General features: G+C 49.3%; 1 protein-coding gene across 1 annotated transcript; it reads left to right on the top strand.

Annotated features, from left to right (window-relative positions):
* The first annotated feature begins 1,376 nt into the window (after positions 1–1,376).
* On the top strand, positions 1,377–23,867 carry notch1a (notch receptor 1a). The gene is made up of 34 exons (XM_084035681.1): positions 1,377–1,652; positions 2,677–2,758; positions 8,943–9,205; positions 9,297–9,635; positions 10,375–10,497; positions 10,588–10,821; positions 10,919–11,074; positions 11,509–11,694; positions 11,785–11,898; positions 12,453–12,566; positions 12,672–12,905; positions 12,987–13,097; positions 14,279–14,471; positions 15,026–15,171; positions 15,285–15,398; positions 16,015–16,134; positions 16,225–16,377; positions 16,470–16,698; positions 16,791–16,992; positions 17,091–17,244; positions 17,464–17,648; positions 17,746–17,878; positions 17,971–18,228; positions 18,318–18,430; positions 18,524–19,095; positions 19,176–19,616; positions 19,698–19,843; positions 19,933–20,146; positions 20,238–20,322; positions 20,403–20,565; positions 20,647–20,945; positions 21,033–21,180; positions 21,274–21,371; positions 21,462–23,867. The coding sequence occupies exons 1-34, from the start codon at positions 1,595–1,597 to the stop codon at positions 22,686–22,688; spliced, it is 7,407 nt and encodes a 2,468-aa protein (XP_083891807.1). The 5' UTR covers positions 1,377–1,594; the 3' UTR covers positions 22,689–23,867.
* Positions 23,868–24,835: the final 968 nt, after the last annotated feature.

Raw genomic sequence — 24,835 nt, 5'->3', positions numbered from 1 at the left:
TGCCCCGAGAGAGAGAGAGAGAGAGAGAGAGAGAGAGAGAGAGAGAGAGAGAGAGAGAGAGAGAGAGAGAGAGAGAGAGAGAGAGAGAGAGACTATGATGATGTGAGAATCAAAGTGAAACGTCTGTCATTTATGATTTATGATGAAGCTCTTGTGGTTTGTGGAGTCCAGAATGCCCAAAATGCAAGTGGATGCATGAAGTTTGTGTTTACTTGTGAAACCAAAGCAAAACTGACTGATTTGTTGTAACTTTATTTGATTTCTTCTTATTAACTTTAACAATGTTAAAATAAAAATAATAATAATACATCATAAGATGTCAAAGGGCTACAGGTTAAAAGCAGTTTTGTTAATAATAAAAAAGGTAAAAGTTCTTTTTTTTAAACATCAAAGAGAGGAACCAAAAGTTTTGCTAAAAAGAAATGTCTTATGTCCTGCATTTAAAATCCAATTAAAAGTACTGTTGTACATGTTTGAGTAAAACGTGTATAGCAACACAATGTAAAGATACTTCATTAAAGGTCTGAACTGCTACCTAAGTAAATGTACATATACCATCAGTGAAATCCAGAGGTAGGAACTACAAATACACTTAAGTAGAATTTTCAGGTATTTATTTTTATGGATGTATTTTACTCCCTACACAACAGGTATCTGTTCTTTCTACTCACAATTTCTTTAGTTTTAATGCATTTAAGGAGAATTATCTTTCTTTTAATGATATAATATGACATAAGATAGCCTTGTAAAAAAAAAAAACAGCCAGTACAAATGTCCTTCATAGGAATACTTTTGTGAATACTTTACTGCACTTTTCCCACTTTTACTTAAGAAAAGAAGTTGAATCAGTACTTCTACTTCTACCAGAGTATTTTTTGAACACAAGTATCTGCACTTGGGTGCTCTACTTGACACCTCTGGTAAAAGTACTACACACGGGGCATTCATTTTAAAAATACCTTTTTTTTTGTAGTTGTTGCTGTATTTAATCAAAGTACAGCTAGTTTAAAAGTATTGTATATAAATCTACAGCAATGTATCTTTTTATAGGCCTGGCACGTGTGAAGTAAAAAGTTGAACCAATGAAAGAGCTATTAAAGGTGTTTATGTGTGATACTTGGTTATTTTCCAGCACTGATGCTAATCATTTTACTATTGGACAGTGAGAGGATTGAGGATTTGTTCCTCCTCTGTGTGTGTGTGTGTGTGTGTGTGTGTGTGTGTGTGTGTGTGTGTGTGTGTGTAGAGAGAGAGAGAGAGAGAGAGAGAGGCAGCTTTTATTCGACCTGAGGAGGAGGAGGAGGGGGGAGGGGGGAGGAGCAGGAGTGGGAGGGAACTTGTAGATTCGCCCTCAGACTTCATTGAGAACTCGGAAAGCACCAGGTGAACATCTAGGAGCTCCATTCGAAGAACTTTCCTCTCTCACCGTTGGATTTACCTTTTTTTTCCCCCACCTCCCCTCCTCCTCCTCCTCCTCCTCCTCTTCCCCACAAGGATATTTATTTTTCACGCCAACACCTGGAGCGCACCGAACTGTGGATCTATGCCAACCCTCCGCGGGAGTCAGCCACATCTGTGAAGTTGAACAGGAGGAATGTATCGTTTCTTTGTGAAACTATCGTTTCTGATTCCTGCCATCGTCATCTCACAAGGTAAAGAAAAAAAAAAGCGAGCCCTGAGAAGAAGAAGGAGAAGCAGCGAGTGTGTTGAACATGTGTCCGCGGGGAGGAAGAGTTCCCTTCAGGGTTGAAGTGGGTGAATGGATGCATTCATGTGATCAGCAGCCTGTCGTGTGATTTTTTTCATTTTGAAACTGCTGAAACTTTCACTGAGTCTCGCTTGTGGGAATAAACTCACTCACAACGTGCACGAGATTCATTCGCTCGCTGCGCGTCCCCGATGTGCGCGCTCGGGGGAGATTTCACAAGTTACCTGTTTAATGTGGTCTGCACGAGTTTAATGCAACAAATGTGACTTACTTTGTGAGTCGTTTAAATATATTTAATTCGTTGTAGCAACTTTTTAAAAACTATGTATATTTGGATGTAATTGTTCTGAGGACCGGTTTTAAATAACATGGGGGATAATAGAAGCGGGTGCGTGTGTTGGGGCCGGGGGACGCGGTGGGGGGTGGCGGGGAGGAGGGGGGAGGCACCTTTTGTCTGCATGTGTGGGAGAGTGTTGTGAGCGCCGGGTGGAGGGTTAGGGGGGGTTGGGGGGGGGGGGCGGAGGAGGTGCTGTTACTCCCGTCTGCCGGTAAACAATGCCCGAGGAGAGCGTTTTATGGCTCGTGCTGGACTCTGATTTCTTTTGTTCCGCATCTGAGCCCCGCAGCTGCTGCGCTTTCCCCGCAAAAGCGTGCCCCCCCCCACCTTTCACCGCCCCTCCCCTTCCAAAAAGCCACGCACCACGCGCTCTGGCCTCACCGGTGTCCACAACCAAGGCTTCCCCAAATATCCCCCACGGACAACTGTGTAACAAATCAATTACAGATTAGGATGTGCATGTGTGGCTCCATTAAAAAAAAAAAAAAGTTCTGTATTAAAAGTGTGTCTGATGAATAATTTCCCACTAATAATTCCAACTCTAATCCCCTTTAATCCTCACAGCTGGTTTAACAGTAGATGCTGCTCGTGTGTCTGTGATGTGTTTTTAATATTTCTATGTACTCAACAGGTCTAAAATGCTCCCTGCCCACTGAATCATGCCTGAATGGAGGACGATGTGACGCCACCTCCAATGGAAATGGAGAATGCAAGTAAGTAAAAGGGAAACTGAGAAGCAGCGGGCCAATGCACCAGATGTCGGCCGCAGACGACCACAGAGCTTCAGCATTTCCTGTTATCTTTTTTGTGTGTGTGAAGTCTTGGAAGTGCAGTGTAGTGTAATTTCGGTACTTTAAAGTGCCTTTTTTGGGGGGGGGGGGGGGGGGGGTTGGAAAGAAAAGGGGCCACACATATTCCCCCTTTTCATTCCAGCCTTTGAGCGGGCCCCGTGCCCAGCAACCGGAGGCCCTTGAGTTTCTTCTGGGCTGCTGTGCTCCCGTACCGCTCCAGGAGCCACACATTGGCTTCCACATATTCCCTCCAAAAACACAAAAAGTTTAAGAAGTGAGGAAATAAAAAAAAAAAAGAAAGAAGAGAGTGCAGTTCCAGAGAGGTGAGAGAAGGGTAGCCGGACAAAGCCCCCCCCCCCCCCCCCCCTCCTTTCAATCAGTCGGCCCGTTAATGAATGCAAGACCCCTTCACCAGCAAAGTGAGAGGACGCGTCCAGTCCTAAATCTTGTTTTTCTGCCCTTTCATGGGCGACAGCTGGGGCTCGCCCGCCGCCCGTCACCCATTGTCCCGCAGTCAGAATAATGCTGTGTGACTAATCTGAGTGGGGCTTCCCATCATGCCACAGCCACCACAAACACCACAACACACACCAAACCCCTGCCATAACCCCCCCCCACCCTTCCAAAAAAAAAGCTTGTCTCCTGCTTTGGGAATGGACAACCCCCCCCCCCCCCCCCCCCCATCCCCTCCTTCCAACCCCCCACCGTAGTGGCTTGTGATCCCCATTAGAAAGCCAGATGGCTGTGAGATGTAATTGGATTGGATGTCAAGAGAGTGAGATTAATTGGGATAAAGTGCAGAAATTTCAAGGCAAAAACAAGCGGGAGCAGACTGAGAGGCAGATTGTGGGCTGTTTGTTGAGGGTCTGCATTGATGGTAATATGTTTTGAGTGAGACATGTGATATGCTAACGTCCCCCTTTGAGCTGACCCTACCTGTCTTGATTCACCTTGAATGTTCTCACAAAGCTTGTTTCTGTTACTCGTGGTGAGTCCTGAGGGGACGACGGACAAAAGATCGCTTTCAGCTCAGATTTCTTTTATTTAGTTGTCATTTTTTATGCCGTGGAATAATTGTATTTTATCTATCTGTCAAGAAGCTCTGGGGTGGCCTGGTTTGCCCCCGGGGCATGTGGTCATGGCAGGCGCTTCTCTGGTCTGCAGGGGACAAGGGGGAGCTATTGAAGAGCCCACGCTGCTAGCCCAGGGACTCCAATTCACTATATCTAATCTGCACACTCCACACACACGGACCTCTGCACGTGTGCTCACAGAAACTACCCCCCACCCCCACCTCCACCACCTCCCCCCCACCTCCCTCCTCCTCCTCCACAAAGCTGGTTATTGTGGTCTCCATCTCTGCTCGGCCCAATTAAAAACAGACAGGATAAGAGCATCACTTCACACTGCCCTCGCCCTCTCTTCCTCCTGGCTTTTTCCCCTCTCATTAATCATTCAGCCTCGCCAACGCCAAGCAGCCGCCAGTCCCGGGGAGATTCAGGCTGCGCTCGGAGGGGTCAGAGTGTATAGAGGCTATACCTAGATTTCGGAATTGTGTGGCACATCGGAAAGTCCACACGGGGCGGCTTGTTTCTTTCACACACCGGCTAAAAAGGAAGAAGAGGCTGGCACTGCGGTGGCACGGTGGAAGCGATGCCCCAGATTCCCCAGAGTCTCTCAGGCTGTGGTTGGTTCCCGTCCAGTAAATGGAAGGTCGAAATGCTTTGTAAACCCACGTGTGCCTCTCTCAGAGAGTGCGTCATGTTGCCTGTTGAGGTGGGTTTTTTTTGTGGCGACGCAGATTTGGGTAGTAAGAGAGAGATAAATCCTCTTTTCATCACTGGTTCCCACGAGTGCGAGGAGGGAACGAAGTGAAATCACATGCTGGCACAGAGAACGAGGTTAGGCTCGGTGTAAACTGTGGTAATCACGGCTCTTACGGACACGTTTAATGGGATTACAATCCTGTCGAGACAAATGAGGTATTCCAAGGTTGCAGAAAGGATGTTTCTGTGTCCTTCCTGCTTTCTAAAATTAGTCCAACTTAATTTAAAGCGTTTTTCGATGAGGATCATCCCCCCTTAAAAAACAGGAACTGGCTTGTGTCCTGTTTATCATGTCGCTCCATATTTATCACCGTGAGGTTGATGGGGATAACCCGTAACTACAAAGGCAGAGCAGTGACAATAGATGTATGGCAAACATTCATTTTATGTATCATAAACAACAACAAAAGGGATGAAAACCATGTGAGGGGCTAACACAGTATCAAAACACAATCTCAAAGATTCTTTCAAGTCTTTCAAAGCTTGAAAAACAAATCCTATTTCTGGGGAAATCTTAATGAGGTCTCGATTAAACGCAAACAGTTTGCAGCAGACAGACGGAAACAACGAGCCGCTGCTGTAACGGGGAAGTACTCGGTCGTGATTCTGTGAAGTAAAAGGTTATCTTAAGGTCTGGGGCTTCCTGTTTCCCAGGCCGCTGCAGTCATCTTGTGATGCACGCGGCGTGACAAAAAAAAACATGTAAGGGAACTCGCGCTTCGTTGAGTCAAATATAGTTTCTATTCGTGAGACGGTGATGAGGGCATGGCGAGGTTAAAAGGTTGTTGCCCTCAAACCTTTGAGCGGCGTCCTGACTGCCGATTTGCTGAAACAGACACTGTTTTAGGGTCCGAGGTGACCGTTAATAATAAACGTCTCGACTGTCTCTCATACTGCAAGACGTCGTCTGACAGGAATAGACCCCGAGTCAGAAAATTGAAAGTCTTCAGCGGTCGGCGTAGAGTGACCTCTGTGACCTTGCATGGAGCTGTCTGGTGTTGCATATTGATGATAAAATGTCTCGCCCGTAAAAAAAAAAAAGAGCGTCCAGAGTGGAAGGTAAGCCAAAGAGACGCTCCACTCTCCCTCAAGGAGGAATGTCGCTCTTCATTCGTCCTCCTATAGGATTACCGAGCAGGTCTCTCAGCTCCATGTGGGCTTAAGGGAATCAGGTGCTGGGTCAAGTGTGCCTGTTGGTGTGGGGCTTTTATTGAGGTTTAAGCTCTACGGCTGCCACTCCCCTGGTTGGGGCCCATTCCCCGGATGCCAGGGCCGACCTGATAAAGCAGTGACCCCGGGGTTTTAACGTTATTTTTAGTTTGAGTTTATTTTTAAAAACAACCCTCAAAAAAAGCTACAGTGGAGAAAACAGCCCCCGTGACATAGACGGGTATATTTCCTCACATAGCGTCGGCGGGGCCTCAGAGGAGGCCGGGGCGGTGACCGGGATCCTGCGGGTCTGGAGATCCTCAGAGCGGGCCCATCAAAGCCGAGCTGTCACGGAGATAAGAGCCTGTTTGACTCTAGTGGGTGCTGAAAGTTCACATGCAGCAGCGCAGACTGAAAAATGGAGAAAAACGGAGTATAATGGACGCATTTGTAGCGTGCTTTTCTTCCATTTGTGTTTTTAAACTACATCCACGAGAGGAAATGCTATTAGTTGAAATATTCACCATCATTCTTACAAGTGTCACCATACTGCCCAACTAGTGTATCTGCCAGACAGACTGCAGAGGTGTCAAAAGTACAGACTTAGAAGTAGAAGTACACATACTTGTGTTCAAAAAGACTCTGGTAAAAGTAGAAGTACTGATTCAACTTCTTTACTCAAGTAAAGTGAAAAAGTACACACTTTTTTCTGAATCTTGCATCATATTAATAATAATAAAAAAATAATAATCAATATTTCCCCTCAAATGCATTAAATCTAAAGTAACAAGCCTGTTTTTAAAATGTGAGGAGGAGAAAGTACAGATATTTATTTTAAACTATAGTAAAAGTAAGAAGTAGTCAGAAAATAACTACTTAAGTAATTATTGTAGTTTGTTACCTCCCACCTCTGACAGACTGGGAAGAAGTAGGTCTATCTCTCACTCACACAGACAGGTAGACAGACAGATACCATTGAAGTGTCTGTCAACTGGTATTTAGTGCATGAAAGTGATCTTGTGGTCATTAGTCAGGCCGGCTCAGTTCTGTGGCCGACCCTCATAAATCTCCCCACTTCGCTCCTTTTAGAGTGAGACAGGAAATTGCTTAATCACTTTAAGAGCCTTTTCATTTGTTATTTACAAACAGGTGAACAGGTATTATGCACACTTTCGGCATCAAACCCACTGATCCCAGTAAAATGTGGTGGGAGTTCAGAGCCTCCCAGACCCAGAACATGTCTCATTTCCTCTGGCGGAGCCTCGCTGTCCTCTTCTAACAGATGTGGACCCCCATGGGGTCAGACCTCGGCTAATGATGAGACACATCCAAACAACATCAGCTAACTAGAAAAATAAAAATGAATGAGAAGGAAAAAGCAGAAACAAACAAGCTTATAAACTCATAAAAAAAGGTGTCAGCATGAGAAGTGAGATGACGATGTTCATAAACAATCATAAACATGTAAAAAATGGCTGTACGCCCTCAACTATTTACATTACATTTTCCACAGCGGTGGCATTTCAAAGCACGCAGTGCTGTTTTTTTGTATGTGTCGGGAGGATAAAGTCACCCCAGAGTGGCAGATGGTAGATCGGGCCCAGCAGGGAGAGGGGAGAGAAGGCAGGGAGGGCCGTCCCCACAGTCACAAAAGTGTTTGGGGTCAGAGGTCGGGGAAGCATCTGCTCCGGCCTGAGGGGACATCGCATCGCTAGGGCGAGACCTGTTGCCGTGGTGTGTGCTGCTGCTTGTGGGTGGATCTTTAATCTCGTGGGCTGACTTTTAAGGACAAAGAAGATCTATTACAGTTAGTTAGCGTGGGACGACACACGTCACGCCGAACATCTGTTTCACCGTCCTTCACAATAACCCGAGTGAGGTTTTTACACAAGTTGCTGGTGTTTTTAATGGTAAACTGCAACGGGAAGCTGGGGAGTAAAAAAAACACTTCAAAGTCGCACCGCAAAATGCTTTTACAATCTTCTGCCAATTGCAACTGTCTGGGCTCCCTGTGGGGCTCGTGGCTCCTGATTGGTCTCACCTAACTAAGTCAACAGGGGAGTATTCAACAGTTCAGTGTGACATAAGGGGCACGCTGTAAAAAAAAAACTGCTGGGAGTTGTAAAATAAAAGTCCACACGGGAGAGAGATGAGCAAAACAGAGCAATGAAAAAAGCTCAGAGGGAGGATTCGGTATCAATACGGGGAGAGAAATTAAAAAAAGGTAAAGAGGAGAGGAATTAAGAATGAGTGTGGTGGGTGGGGGAGGGAGGGGGGGCAGAAGTTGCAACAGCTGACTTCACATGGGTTCTTTATGTCCCAGGAGAAGAGGTTGGCTTGTCAGCACCCCCATCTGACAAGGGGACAGAGGGGAGGCAAAGGGGGAGGGATGAAGGGGGAGGAGGAGGAGGAGGAGGAGCCCTGTCCAACAGCTGCCTTCATTAACATGCGCACCTGCTCCCTGTGGAGATCCTCACAGAGGCCAACAGATGCCCTGCCTTACACATAAACACCCATAATGCACTACACACTCCCACACACACACGAACGCTCGACTTCAAGCTGCATATCAGATTTTTTTTTTTTGCACAATTTGCATTTTTGGAAATCGATATCAGCGATTTGGGTGAATCTGTTTCCAACCAGACAGAAGCAGAGGGCGACCCTTCTGGGTCTTCACTTCCGCCCGGTTTGAGCTATGTGACTGTAGCAGCATCCATCCTTAGTCTGGATGGGGGGGGAAGCACCCGCGGGTGGGGGGCTTAGGGGCCTGAATGCAGCGCTTCATATAGGACACCCAGAGTCGGCACGGCCGCCTTGATCTCTACGTTCATCCAGGATGAGAGTGGACAGCGTGGGGGTGTGAAAGGTAGATGGGAACTGGCTAGACGATTTAGCGTCTGTTGTCCCGGCAGAATGTGTTTTCAAGGTTCTGAGGGAGTCTAATCCAGAGAGACTCACTAGAACAACATGCCGTCCCCGTCCCCGCTGCAGTGGGACTATTCTGGGCGGGAAACCCTCCTCCCACCCTCCTACCCCTTATTCCCCCCGTTGTTAACATAATTGCTCCCATGAACTTAACAAAAAGGGGCTCTTTATATGTTCCACTCACCGCTCCTGTCTCCTCCCAGGTGTCCCAGCGACTACGTGGGCAACCGGTGCCAGTACCCGAGCCCATGCAGCCCGTCGCCCTGCCGCAACGGCGGGGAATGCCGCGCCGTTTCCCACGGCAACACGTTCGATTTCCGCTGCGTGTGCCGCCTGGGTTTCACCGACCGGCTGTGCCTGACCCCCAACAACCACGCCTGCATGAGCTCGCCCTGTCGCAATGGAGGGACGTGTGACCTCATCACCCTCACTGCCTTCCGCTGCCGCTGCCCACCTGGCTGGTCAGGTATGACACAACCATATCACCTGTTTTTTTGTTTGTTTTTTTTGCACTCTCCTCAACAACAAAAACATAACGACTCTCTCTGTTTTTGAAGGTAAATCATGCCAGCTCGCCAACCCGTGCGCGTCCAACCCGTGCGCAAACGGCGGCCAGTGCTCGGCCTTCGACTCCACCTACATCTGCACCTGCCCGCCCGCCTTCCACGGCCAGACCTGCAAGCAGGACGTCAACGAGTGCGCCCAGGCTCCCTCGCCGTGCCACAACGGCGGCGTCTGCGTCAACGAGGTGGGCTCCTACAACTGCCGCTGCCCTCAGGAGTACACGGGGCGACACTGCGAGGCGCCCTACGTGCCCTGCAGCCCGTCGCCGTGCCACAACGGGGGCACGTGTGTGCAGAAGGGGGACACCAACTACGACTGCAGCTGTCTTCCAGGTAAAGAAATGCAGCATCATCTGAAGGCTTGTGTGTCAGCAAAACACACACACACACACACACACACACACACACACACACGTTTGTTTTCCTATTACATCAGTTGACCTAAAAACCAGCCTGTTGTTGTTATAGTAACCCCCCCATCTCTCTCTGCCAGCCTCCCCTGGCAGGATGCAGTCACACAGACGTTTCCTCCTGATAATCACCAACAACAGGGTTGCACACGTACAGATAAACCTATAGATGCACACACCCTTTTTCATGAGGTCACACACACATAAATATCTTGTTTTTCAGCCATTTGTCTGGTGAGTGTATTGTGTTTTGCACCAAGAGAATCTCTGCACACCGAACCACCACATCTTTCACATCGTTCCAGCACGGAGCGACTTGTTTTAGATATGCAGATGAATGGAGGGGGGGTTGTGTGTTAAAGTTTAACCCACGCTGTGTGCTCTCCCGTTGGGTGTCCGTGCCGGAATGCGGCCCCAGATAGCGAAAGCAGCACGGGCACCTGCAGGGCGGCCGGGTTGATAGTTAATCAGGCTGTATCGGGGCTGTAAAACACCCACTCCATCCCTTTGATGTTTGCAGAAGGACACACGGTGCTCTGTCATCCACCGGGCGTTCAAACAATCTGGGGTTTCCTCTTATGTGCACACCGATAACGAGGGGAAGGATCACTCTTATTATTAACTATTATAACTTTCTCTTTTTGTCTCGTCCTCTCCATCAGGCTTCACCGGTCATCACTGTGAGCACAACATCGACGACTGTCCGGGCCACAGCTGCCAGAACGGCGGGATGTGTGTGGACGGTGTGAACACCTACAACTGCCAATGCCCACCTCATTACACAGGTGATCTTTTTGCCTTTTTGCCCAACATTTAAATGAAATCTTGCAAAGAAAACAGTTTTTAAACCGCCCCCTCCCCCTCCCTCCTTTCAGGTCAATACTGCACCGAAAACGTGGACGAGTGCGAGTTGATGCCCAACGCGTGCCAGAACGGCGGGACGTGCCACGACACCCACGGCAGCTACCACTGCGTCTGCGTCAACGGCTGGACGGGTGACGACTGCAGCGAGAACATCGACGACTGCGCCAGCGCCGCCTGTTACCACGGCGCCACCTGCCACGACCGCGTGGCCTCCTTCTTCTGCGAGTGTCCTCACGGGCGCACAGGTGCGACTACTGGCGTTGACCCAGAATACAAGGTTGAGGATTTTAAATGTAGCGGGATGAGAGTTGATGAAAATGTGTTTTTTTGTGGTTCTCCCAGGTCTGCTGTGCCACCTCGACGACGCCTGCATCAGCAATCCGTGTCAAAAGGGTTCCAACTGTGACACCAACCCGGTCAACGGGAAGGCCATATGCACCTGTCCCCCCGGTTACACCGGGTCAGCCTGCAACCTGGACATCGACGAGTGTGCCCTCGGTACGTTGGGGTTCCGCAGAGCTCCTGTAGAGGGTCCCTGAAATTATCTGATCGCAAACTTTTTTCTTTCCAAAAATGTAAATGTCCAAAAATACACATTGACGTAGAATAGAATAAACTTTATTTAAAAAAATTATAATAATCAATAATATAGATTTTAAAGAGAAATCCCCCAACTAAAGCAAGATCGCCCATAATAACCGAACACAAATAAACAACATGCATTTCTTAATAAATGTCCTATTTGTTAAATGTAATTTTGTGAAATTGTGACATAGAAATGCCAACATAGAACTCAAAGAAGTTCGATAAATATATGAATCTGTCAACAATTAGTTTGTTAATGGCTTAGCATGTGTCCTCGGCCTGGTTTAAAATGGATTAATGCATAAATCCCCACATATGCGTGACGATGTGCATCTTCGTCGCTGCAGGTGCCAACCCTTGTGAACACGGAGGTCGCTGCCTCAACACTAAAGGATCTTTCCAGTGCCGCTGTCTCCAAGGATACGAAGGCCCTCGTTGCGAGATGGACGTCAACGAGTGCATGTCCAACCCTTGCCACAACGACGCCACCTGCCTGGATCAGATCGGAGGGTTCCACTGCATCTGCATGCCGGGTGAGAAAGAGCATTGGTTTAAGTCTCACGGAGAGGGAAAGCACAAAACGCCTGGACTCTAACAGCTCTTTCCCCCTCGTGTGTCTGCAGGATACGAGGGCGTTTTCTGCCACATCAACACAGACGAGTGTGCCAGCCAGCCTTGTCTCAATAATGGCAAGTGCGTGGACAAGATCAACACCTTCCACTGCGAGTGCCCCAAAGGTGAGAATCATCAGGGAAAGTGAAAGATGAGAGAGTTAATGCACTACAAGGATTCACTTCAATGGAAGCAGCGAAGGGGCTATAAAAGAGTGGATCATTAAAATCAACAGATCACAGATTAAATGTCAATGATTTACTTCCTCTAATAGTGTCACCGAAAGGTTTTGGCGGGTGAGCGGGACAGAGAGGATCAGGTTGCAGACACATTAGCATATTTGGCGGGCACTGAGAGTTTGTGTTAGAGCTTAGCGCCAAAATCGGGGGGAGGGAGGGTTGGTTTGTGGGCCGGTGAGCTGGAGGCCATTGTGTTGTGTGTTTGAAAGAAATATTTCAGTGCACAGTAAGAGCCGAGGAGGAGGAGGAGGAGGAGGAGGAGGAGGAGGGGGGTTGGAAGGAGTGTTGTGGAATGGTTCGTTAGGACCTTCAGTGTCCTGCAGACCTACTTCTGATGCAAATGAGCTTTTATGTTCTCCACTGACATACAGAATATAACAGGCTTTTGGGACATTTCAACAATAATCTGAAGTCTAATCTCATATTTTTGTTCAATGCAGGTTTCTCTGGGAATCTGTGTCAGGTGGACATCGATGAGTGTGCCAGCACCCCCTGTAAGAACGGAGCCAAGTGCACCGACGGTCCCAACAAGTACACGTGTGAATGTGCTGAAGGTAAAACAAATATTTCCTTTTTCTGAATTATTCTTGAAAAATAGCTTCTCTCCGAATGATAAATTGCCATTATTACTATTAAATTCTCTTAATTCCCGTCTCCAGGTTACTCGGGGCAGCACTGTGAGACCGACATCAACGAATGCTACTCCGACCCCTGCCACTATGGCACCTGCAAGGACGGCCTCGCCTCCTTCACCTGCTACTGCCGCCCCGGCTACACCGGCCGCTTGTGTGAGACCAACATCAACGAGTGTCTGAGCCTGCCCTGCAAGAATGGAGGCACCTGCCAGGACAGAGAGAACACGTATATCTGTGCTTGCCCCAAAGGCACCGCAGGTAAGACTTTTTTTAAACATTCAACAGAGCCGTGCGGTTAAAATGATGAGATTTGTCATCACATCCGCCGCTTGTTCACAGGTCTCAACTGCGAGGTGAACCTGGACGACTGTAAGAGCAAACCCTGCGACTACGGGAGGTGCATCGACAAAATCAACGGCTACGAATGTGCATGCGAGGCCGGTTACACAGGTGAGTGCTGGGTGGAGTTTACAGGTGGAGGGGGGGGGAGGGTGGTGGTCCCCTGAGATTTGGGAGGAGGGGAGAGGCAGGACAGGTGGCTGGCGGGTCTCCGGACCAAACAATGGTGTCAGATTGCCTGTGTGGGACGGGGCTGGGGTGGGCGGGATAGAAAAGGAGCACAGTCCTCAACCCGATACGTGCACACAAAGTGCTAACTTTGTTTGCCATTTGAAAAGGTTGTGACGCCGAGCACCGAAACGAGTCCGTAAGGTGAAACTTTAAAGAGAAAGGAGCCTGGCCTTTAAATCACAGATCTGATGTTTCCTAGTGTGACAAAATCCCATAAATATCTCGGCGTGTTCTCAACTCGCCTACTTCATTTACACACCTGTAATGCACCGACATATAAACTCAAGTGACAAGTCTCGTGGGCTTTCCCTTTCGCGGGCCGACAGACCGGTTCTGACTGGTCGCGGCGGTGTGATTATGCTAGAAAAGGGGGGGCAGGGAGGTAACAAGTGTGTGTGCAGGCTTCTGTGCATGCCTCCTCCTCCTCTTCCTCCCCTCCATCTTTTTGTGCTGACGGGGTGAGTGTGGAGGGCACGGCGGGACTGAGACACAAGAGGGACAGAGGGCTATTGTAACTGAAGATCAGGCAGTTGGGCCCCTCCCCTCCTGATTGATGAAGAGCAGGGGAGGAGGGAGCCGGGTCGGGGATCAGAGGGGGGTTTAATTGTTACTCGGCCGTGTGTGAAATGGGTCTGGCCTTCTGTCCCCTTGTAAACAGCCCTGGGTGAGGTTAGTTCTCCCTGGACGGGGGTGTGTGTGTGAATAGGGAGAGCCTCCTGGCGGCACCTCCCCCCTCTCACATCCAGCTGAAACCCTCCTTCAGCCTATTCAACAGGGTCCTTTCAATCAATGGAGGAGAGGCAAAAGGGCCTCCAGGGGCCGCCAGGCTAGGCACACATCGGAGCCGCTGCAGCTTCTGCCTGTTGAATGATTAGGGGAATCTTTAATGTGAACCATCTCTATTGTTCAAACACAGTGCACGTCAGCGAGCAGCTTGTAAAGCCTCCAAGAATACCACCACACACGGCGGAGCGTCCAGCTGTGGCGCCTTCACAAAGGCCGGCATAGATATTTATCTGCATTCTCCTTAAAAAGAAAACTCACATCTTATTGCCTTGCAGGAACAATGTGCAACATCAACATCGACGAGTGCGCCATCAACCCCTGCCACAACGGGGGCACGTGCGTGGACGGCATCAACGGCTTCAGCTGCCTGTGTCCGGAGGGCTACAACGACGCCACCTGTCTGTCTCAGGTGGACGAGTGCGGCAGCAACCCCTGCATCCACGGCCGGTGCCAGGACCTCGTCAACGGGTGAGCGAGGACGCACAATTAATCCCCTTAAACCAGAGATCTTCAACAGGGGGTCCGCAGAGTTACTGCAAGGGGTCCCCGAAATGATTTGACCTCAAACTAAATAAAATATGTCCAAAAACACAACTAAACGTGAATAAAACCAATATTAAGCAAATCTAAATCATGTTTTTTGTCACATTATGTTGTGAATAATCTGTCAACAATTATTATTTTTAATGGCTTAGCCTTGTATACAAGGCTCACTTTCTCATAGACTTCTATACAACCAGAGAGGAGTCGCCCCCTGAAGGACAGAAGGGAGAATGCAAGTTTAAGGCACTTCAGCGTCGGCTTCACTTTTCAGAACTAGAGGTTGCTGCTTAGTCCAGACTGGAGAATCGAGACAGTGTTATACATGACACTATAGGCTGCTCTACACATGATTATTGGCCGGTTTAATAAGGAACATAATATGATATGTAATAGGGGGTCCCTCCACCGGGTCCCTATCAGCCTTGGAGGTCCTCGGCTTGTAAACCCTTACTGACTTGACTTTCCCTTTTGCATTGAAGCTACATGTGTTTCTGCGACTCCGGCTGGAGCGGCCCCAACTGTGACATCAACAACAACGAGTGCGAGTCCAACCCGTGCATGAACGGGGGAACCTGCAAGGACATGACCAGCGGATACCACTGCACATGCAGAGTCGGCTTCACCGGTCAGTCTTCACCTCCCTGTGTGACTCCCTTTCCCATCCCCTGTTGAATGCGTGTGTGTGTCATGTTAAGCCTATTCCTAACCTCAGCCTGTTCTCTAATCCGGCCTCCGTAGGACCCAACTGCCAAACTAACATCAACGAGTGCGCCTCCAACCCCTGCCTCAACCAGGGCACCTGCATCGACGATGTGGCCGGATACAAGTGCATCTGTCTGCTGCCCTACACCGGTACGATACGCAGCTGCTTGTTTTTACCTGGTTGTTTAACTGAGTTAACTGTTTGCACAGGTCTTCCACTCATTATCTTCTGTTGTTTGAGAAAACATCACACAGTCGCGAAACAAACTGGGTTGTCTGTTTTTGGCATCTCAGTGTGGAAAGATCTGCTTGTCTGCCTTGCAGGAATAACACTATGTGTGTGTGTGTGTGTGTTTTGGAATAACACGGCTAATATAAGCCGGAGAACTGGAGCCCGCTCCGAGCGCTATTCCCACTTCCGCCACGTCCTGTTTCCTGTCTGTGATCACACAATAGCAGGAAACAGGAAGGCCCTTCCTGTTTGGCTAAGTCGTCATGGAAATGGATAAGGAAGTGGGATAGAATCTAGGATTTCGAAACTGTTATATACACTGTTTCCTTGTAAAGTTGGAATATTTGGTTTTCAGCCACAATCCTCTGTTTATTCACATTTAAATGCATCAGTCATCACTTTTAACCAGCAATGATGACATCATGTGTCACAATCAGGTGAAATGCATTCATGCATAACATTTGTTTAGTGCTATAAAAGACACTGTGTAAAAAACTGTGCAAACACTGATGTTTTCCTTTCGTCCTCCGCCAGGTGAAAACTGTGAGATCCTGCTGGCTCCCTGCAGCCCCCGACCCTGTAAGAACGGTGGAGTGTGTAAGGAAGCTGAAGACTACCAGAGCTTCTCCTGCATCTGTCCCGAAGGATGGCAAGGTATCTATCCATCTTCCTCTTTCTACCCGTCCGTCCATCTGTCCAACCACTGGATTAGGTTAAATTGTTAATAAAATCTTTCCCCTCAAGGTCAAACATGTGAGATCGATATCAACGAATGTGTGAAGAGCCCGTGCCGCAACGGTGCTATCTGCCACAACACCATGGGGGGCTACCAGTGCAAGTGCCAGCCGGGTTACACGGGCCAGAAGTGTGAGACGGACACCGACGACTGCAAACCAAGTGAGAAACTCATCCAGTTACCGGTTCTCATGCTATCACAATTCAAAACTAGGAAATGGTTGTCTTATTTCCTCTTTTTGCTCCTTTTTCAGATCCCTGCAGCAACGGCGGCCTGTGCCGCGACGGCATCAACACTTTCACCTGCACCTGCCTGCCCGGCTTCCGCGGCGGCAGATGCGAGCAGGACATAAACGAGTGCGAGAGCAACCCCTGCAGGAACGGCGCCAACTGCACCGACTGTGTCAACAGCTACACCTGCACCTGCCCGCCCGGCTTCAGCGGCATCAACTGTGAGGTCAACACCAACGACTGCACCGACAGGTGAGCTGGCGTCGTCGAAATGCAGCCTGCGTTTATTTAACCGGCCCAAAGCAAATGTTAAAAGGTCTTAACGTTTGTGTTTTCCTCTTCAGCTCTTGCTTCAATGGCGCGTCTTGCGTGGATGGGATCAATGCGTTCACCTGCCTGTGTCTGCCCGGATTCACCGGCAGCTACTGCCAATATGACATCAACGAGTGTGACTCCAAACCGTGCCTCAACGGGGGATCCTGTCTCGACAGCTACGGGACGTACAAGTGCACCTGTCCTCACGGCTACACGGGAGTCAACTGTCAGGTAGAAATCATCTTGTGTTAACTGTGTGTGTGTGTTGCACCGTGGTGATGTCATAATACAGTTTATTAAGGATTTTCCTGTCTTTGTCTCCCTGTTAGAATCTTGTGCGCTGGTGTGATTCGTCCCCTTGTAAAAATGGAGGTTCCTGCTGGCAGCAGGGAGCCTCTTACACCTGCCAGTGTCAGACTGGGTGGACTGGTCTCTACTGTGACATCCCCAGTGTGTCTTGTGAGGTCGCGGCTAAACAGCAAGGTAAGATAGCAGACGTTGTTTTTCATTTTCAGTGTTGGAATATTTTGTTTTCAGACACAATCCTCTGTTTGTTCCTATTTAAATGCATCAGTTATCACTTTTGACCAGCAGTGATGACATCATGTGTCCCAATCACCCAGGAGAAATGAATTCATGCGTAACATTAGAGTCCTGCATGGGGCTTTGTACATGCTGTAACTCCTTTCCCCTTGTTTCCAGGTGTGGAGGTGGCTCACCTGTGCAGAAACTCCGGCCAGTGTCTGGACGCTGGAAACACCCACTACTGCCGCTGCCAGGCCGGCTACACCGGGAGTTACTGCCAGGATCAGGTGGACGAGTGCTCACCCAACCCTTGCCAGAACGGGGCCGTCTGCACTGACTATCTGGGAGGCTACAGCTGTGAGGTTGGTTGAGATGGACTCACGCGTGGAAATATGCAGATATGATGGGAGAGTCAAAATAGTCCTATAATGATTGTTTCCCCCCCCCTCTCTCTGTCAGTGTGTCCCCGGCTACCACGGTGTAAACTGCTCCAAAGAGATCAACGAATGTCAGTCGCAGCCGTGTCAGAACGGAGGCACGTGCATCGACCTCATCAACACGTACAAGTGCTCCTGTCCCCGAGGAACACAAGGTATATACATATATATATATATATTAACATGCATAGCATAGTCAAATACAACACAAATGAGGATATGAATATGTTGTAACCTTTCTGCCCAGGTGTCCACTGTGAGATCAACTTGGACGACTGCACCCCCTCCAGCGACCCGCTCACCAACGAGCCCAAGTGCTTCAACAACGGCAAGTGCGTGGACCGCATCGGGGGCTACCAGTGCATGTGCCCGGCCGGCTACGTGGGCGAGCGCTGTGAAGGGGACGTCAACGAGTGCCTGTCCGACCCCTGCGACCCCCGGGGGTCATACAACTGCATCCAGCTCACCAACAGCTACCGCTGCGAATGCCGCACCGGATACACAGGTACAGATGTGCATTCCTGCCGCGCGTAACAGGAAGAGAAATATCCCCCCCAGATGTGCAGAGAGTCTGAATGTGCATGTTGCTTGCAGGTCAGCGCTGTGACAAAGTGTTTGATGGCTGCAAAGGAAGACCCTGTAAGAACGGAGGGACGTGTGCCGTCGCCAGTAACACGCCTCATGGCTTCATCTGCAAATGTCCACCTGTGAGTACAGAAATCCACTCGGACCCCTTCAGAGATACTTTCCTTTTTTATAGCGTGATAATAACAACCTCTGTCCACATCTGTCCCCTCCAGGGCTTCACCGGATCCTCTTGCGAGTACGATTCTCGCTCCTGCGGGAGTCTGAATTGCAGGAACGGAGGAACCTGCGTGTCGGGTCACCTCGGCCCCCGCTGCCTGTGCCCCCCGACCTTCACCGGGCCCGAGTGCCAGACCCCCACCGACAGCCTCTGCATCTCCAACCCCTGCTACAACGGCGGCACCTGCCAGATCACGCCCGACGTGCCTTTCTTCCAGTGCAGCTGCCCCAGCAACTTCAACGGCCTGCTGTGCCACATCCTGGACTACTCGTTCGTGGGGGGATTCGGCCGCGACATCACCCCGCCCCCGGAGGTGGAGGTGAGCTGCGAGATCCCTCAGTGCGACGAGTGGGCCGGCAACCACATCTGCGACTCGCTGTGCAACAACCACGCCTGCGGCTGGGACGGAGGGGACTGCTCGCTGAATTTCGACGACCCGTGGCAGAACTGCTCGGCGGCTCTGCAGTGCTGGCGCTACTTTAACGACGGGAAGTGTGACGGCCAGTGCAACAGCCCCGGGTGTCTCTATGATGGCTTTGATTGTCAGGGACAGGAAGGCCAATGCAAGTAAGTATAGAAAACAGATTTGGGGATTTGTCATATGTTTGTCTTTCAGCATCCTAACAGTGCGTCTACTTGTCTTCCAGCCCGCTGTATGACCAGTACTGTAAAGACCACTACGCCGACGGCCACTGTGACCAAGGCTGCAACAACGCCGAATGTGAATGGGACGGTCTGGACTGCGCCAACAACATGCCGGAGAAGCTGGCGGACGGCCACTTAGTCCTGGTGGTCCACATTCCACCGGAGCAGCTCAAAAACCGCTCGTCCACCTTCCTCCGAGAGCTCAGCAGCGTCCTCCACACCAACGTGGTGTTCCGCAGGGACGCCAAAGGGGAACCCATGATCTTCCCGTACTACGGCAACGAACAGGACCTCGTCAAGCACAACGTGCTGAAGCGCTCCGCCGACGGCTGGCCCGAGTGGGCCTCCGTGCCCGCCACCGTCTTGGGTCAAGTGAAGGAGAGCGTGTCGGCCATGGTCAGCCCTCGGAGACGCAGGGAGCTGGATCCTGTGCAGGTCAAAGGGTAGGTCGTCGTTTTTTCATTCACGGAACATATCTATAATGAGTTTACAGAATGTTAATATTATTAACCTTGCGTTATCAGGTCCATTGTGTACCTGGAGATCGACAACCGTCAGTGTTACCAGCAGTCCAGCGAATGCTTCCAGAGCGCCACAGATGTGGCTGCGTTCCTCGGAGCGCTGGCCACCAGCGGGAATCTCAACGTTCCCTACATCGAAGCTGTCACAAGTATGTCACTCAACTGCAGCCTCTTTTAATATATGTTTAACATGTTTGATTTAAAATGGTCACCAAGTTTGAATCCTCTATCGCTCCAGGTGTGAGACCGACTCCCTCCAGCTCGGAGCTCTACCCCATGTACGTCGTCTTCCTGGGCTTGGCTGCTCTGGGTTTCATCTGCCTCGGCGTCCTGGTGTCCCGGAAGAGGCGGCGAGAGCACGGCCAGCTTTGGTTTCCCGAAGGGTTTAAAGCATCTGAGCCCACCAAGAAGAAACGCAGGGAGCCGCTGGGAGAGGATTCCGTCGGGTTGAGGTGAGGAGACTGAAAAGTGGAACATGAAGGGTACTTCATCATGTGTCTTTTGTACTTAATGTCACGTGACTAACTCCTCCTCTCTTCGTAGGCCCATGAAAAACTCTGACATCAACCTTATGGATGACAATCAAAACGAATGGGACGATGAGGATCCAGACTGCAGGCGCTTCAGGGTAAGAAAAACCCCTCTACGTATGACTATTCTTTTCACGCGTACTCGTGCTGTGATTGTAACGATTGTTGTGTCCTTCAGTTGGAGGAGCAGGCCATGTTGGATTTGGGCGACCATACCGACCACAGGAAATGGACCCAGCAGCATCTGGATGCGGCCGACCTGCGTATCGCCTCCATTGCTCCCACGCCTCCTCAGGGAGAGATTGAGAACGACTGCATGGACGTGAACGTCAGAGGACCAGGTTTGTCCACTTGAAGTGATTTACACAATCCGTGACAACGGATGGGGAACCCATTATAATCCTCTCCCTTCCTCTTCCCAGATGGTTTCACCCCCCTGATGATCGCCTCCTGCAGCGGTGGAGGACTGGAGACCGGCAACAGTGAAGAAGAAGAGGATCCGTCCGCAGAGATCATCTCCGACTTCATCTACCAGGGCGCCAACCTCCACAACCAGACGGACCGCACGGGCGAAACTGCCCTCCACCTGGCCGCCCGCTACGCCCGCTCCGACGCCGCCAAACGCCTCCTGGAGTCCAGCGCAGACGCCAACGTTCAAGACAACATGGGCCGCACTCCGCTCCACGCCGCCGTGGCCGCGGACGCACAGGGAGTCTTCCAGGTAACCTTCTTCCTCCCCGGGAGTCTCACATCTGTCCTGGCTTTAGTCTGTCCAGCAGCTTAACTCAACAAGTCCGTGTCCTCGCAGATCTTAATCCGAAACCGCGCCACCGACCTCGACGCCCGCATGCACGACGGAACGACGCCGCTGATCCTGGCGGCCCGGCTGGCGGTCGAGGGCATGGTGGAGGAGCTTATCAACTGCCACGCCGACGCCAACGCCACCGACGATTCTGGTAGCTAACGTTTTATCAACCCATCATCTCCACAGATCTCTCCCAGCGTGCTGAGCTGATAATCAACCCTCACCCTTTTTATTCCCTCTCCAGGTAAATCTGCTCTTCACTGGGCCGCGGCTGTAAACAACGTGGAGGCTGCGATGGTGCTGCTGAAGAACGGTGCCAATAAAGACATGCAAGACAACAAGGTATTTGAAGTGTGCTGTTTGACAAGCATCGATGCCGTTCCGTTCACAGTCGGGTGTTAACCGTTTTGTGGTTTGTTTTTGCTTTTTCAGGAGGAGACGCCAGTCTTCCTCGCAGCCCGCGAAGGAAGCTTCGAGACGGCCAAGGTTCTTCTGGAACACTTCGCCAACCGTGAGATCACCGACCACCTGGACCAGCTGCCCCGAGACATCGCCCAGGAGCGCATGCACCACGACATCGTCCGCCTGCTGGACGAGTACAACGTGGTCCGCAGTCCCGGACTCCACAGCGGCCCGCTGAGCACCTCCAGCCTCTCCCCGCCTCTCTGCTCCCCCAGTGACTACCTTAGCAACCTGAAGCCCACCCTGTCCGCCAAGAAGGTCCGCAAACTTAGCGCCGGCGGCAAAGGAGGGAAGGACGGAGGCAAAGACAACAGGATGAAGAAGAAGAAGTCGCTGGACGGGAAGGGTAACTTGCTGGACACGACGGCTGTGCTCTCGCCGGTGGATTCCCTGGAGTCACCGCACGGCTACCTGTCCGACGTGGCCTCTCCTCCCATGACATCGCCCTTCCAGCAGTCCCCGCCCATGTCTCTAAATCACCTACAAGGCAACGGAGACCACATGGGCCAGATGAGCATGGGGAAGGACATGGGCTGTATGTCCTTTGACCCCAACCCGCCCCGTCTCTCCCACATGCCCGTGTCCAGCCCCAACGGCAGAGGGGGCCAGTGTGACTGGATCTCCAGGATGCACCCGGGTGTGGGCCCGCAAGGAGGCTTCACCCAGGGGCCACCCATCTCCCACAGCATGATGGGCGCCCTGCACGGCGTCAGCACCGCCACCCTGTCTCAGATCATGGGCTACCAGAACATGCAGACCAGTCACCTCGGCCCGGCCGCACACATGATGCAGCAGGCTCACTCGCGGCAGCTCCAGCACCAGAACTCCAACTCCACCACGGCCGGCCAGTCCCTCAACCAGAGCTTCCAAAACGTGGAGATGAACGGCGCCGACATGCAGCAGAACGCCGGCCGCTCCATGCCCATCCACACCGTGATGCCCCAGGAGACGCAGATCCTCGGCACCCAGTTTCTCACCCCTCCCTCCCAGCACAGCTACTCGGGCCCCATGGACAACACGCCAAACCACCACATACAGGTGCCAGACCACCCGTTTCTAACTCCCTCCCCCGGCTCCCCCGACCAATGGTCCAGCTCGTCCCCACATTCCAACATGTCCGATTGGTCGGAAGGCATCTCCAGCCCGCCTACAAGTATCCATTCACAGATGAATCTGATCCCAGACCAGTTTAAGTAGAGACTTGAAAAATGGACTTCTTTTAGTGGAAAAAAAAAACTTGTCTCAAGACTGAAGATGCTCCTTTTTTTATTATCAGTTTTTATACTAACGATAAGAACAGTTTTAGTAATTTTGTATTTATTTATGTGCTGTTTTTGACCTGAAATATAAAGAAGATGCTTTTATATTTATGCTTTTTTATTTTCTTTGTTCTGTCATGGAAAGATTAGACACCTTTTTAAAGGAGTGTATATCACAAAGAAGACTCCTAGATGTGTACACTGGCTATTTATTTGTCTTGTGTTGCTATATTCACTGGATTATTTTAAACTTTTGGTCTTCACAAATGTTTATTTTTGGGGATTTGCATTGCTTTATGTTTGTACATATTTTTTTCAACATTTATAGATTATTTTAAAAGAATTCAGTATTAATTAAGTATATTTTAACCTTAATGACATGGTTTTGTTACTGAACTACATTTCACTAAGTCTTATCACTGAGTTTGCTTGCTAAACTGTCCCTTTGTGACAAAAATGAGAGTAACTGAGCGGAGGTAACGGAGACCTTAAAGCACAGAATAAATAAATCCCTTATGAGTTGAGAGATGCTTTTCAAAATTAGGGGAAAAATGCATTAAAATCAACCCGTGCCTATTTTTTTTATTGAATAATGGTCTTGGCTGGTGCTGAGTTCTTGATTTGTGATAACATATGAAGCAACGCCTGTTTCTTTATTTCATACTGTATCTCAAATCAGCGATTATGGTTACCATGTTTAACCTGTTTAAGTGTTAAATTGCAGACCTGTTGTAGAAACGTTGAAATGTTACATTCGCCACGGTTTAAAAAAAAAAAAGTGCCAGTGTGAGTTTTGTTTTTCCTAAGAAAAGCGACGCATTTGTGAGATTTCATGTAAAGAATATTGCCTTGGAGGTGGAGAACACTGTTTGTGAAAGAGATGGGGACCTTTTTTGTTTGTGTGTTGAACGACACCGCCTGCACTTTGTGTGGTGTAAGGTGTCTAAATGTCATGTTTTATAAACTAATTCAAAGAGAAAAAAGAGGTTTTAAAAAAGATGTAATTCAAAATCAATGGTCATGCAAAGTTGTAGTTTGCAGAGAAGTATTTCCTGATTAAAAATGTTTTGTAAAAATTGTCTTGATTCAATAAAAGCTGCTGTTAAGCTTGAAGATATCTGTTTGTGCTCTAACTTTCTTCTGCTGTTCCTCGAATTGAATGCAACGACTGAATTAATCTGGAAAGTAAACCGGTATCGCCACAGCTGTTGGTGTGTGATGCCCTCCGATGGCGATAGTCTGATAGTACCACAGTGAGGACAACATGGCTGCTGTTGCCGAAATATCCTTCCAGTTAATTTCAGCTGAGATTTTGTGTGGATGCCACCATAGAAAAAAATAAAAATAAAATAAATAAATAAATACACAATTGAACTGGAAAGACTGGTTCTGAAGATGTGTGCAGATTCTTTGGATGTAGATGGAAATTGGTAGTTCAATGTGTATATGCACGCTCATTTCCTGGAATAGCTGTACATGCATTTCATATCTGTCTGGAGGTTGAATGTTATCTAAAGATCAAAACCATGAACCATGTGGAATCTCGTTTGAACCACTAACGTCTGCTGTCAACACATGGATCACAGAGATGTGTGCTGTTTAATTGGCAGCAATAACCGGGGCAATAGATTTTATTCATTGGTCGATTAAACGTGACACATAAGACACATGCTGCTTTTTTTCAGCTGAAATTTAAACTTGTTATTTCCTAGCATGGGGGCTTTTGGTGGTGGTGAAAGTAATATTTGTTGTGTATTGCTTTTGATTAAATCTCCCACCGGTATCAAATATTTTCTCGATGACTTCCATATGCTTTTTAATTTTATATTCAGTACCAATTTGATTATTCATAATACCTGTATAAGTTTCCAGTGGGCCGCTGTCCGTGGTGCTGACCACTGACCAGAGGCCTCAAGTGATGGTATATATATAGGCCTATTCAGCCTGTGTAGAAACATAGCTCTAATTATGTTACTCAAGCACTTTTAATAGAAAGTTATAAGTGATTTCTTGTATTTATTTTGTCAAAATTGTTTTATTCAGATGCTGTGTTTTGGTAGTCAAATGTGAACTCATAATTATATT

This window comes from Eutrigla gurnardus (assembly GCF_963514095.1).
Source record: "Eutrigla gurnardus genome assembly, chromosome: 19".
NCBI lineage: Eukaryota > Metazoa > Chordata > Actinopteri > Perciformes > Triglidae > Eutrigla > Eutrigla gurnardus.
The sequence above is the reverse complement of the archived record's forward strand: the minus strand, read 5'-3'. Positions and strand labels throughout refer to the sequence as shown.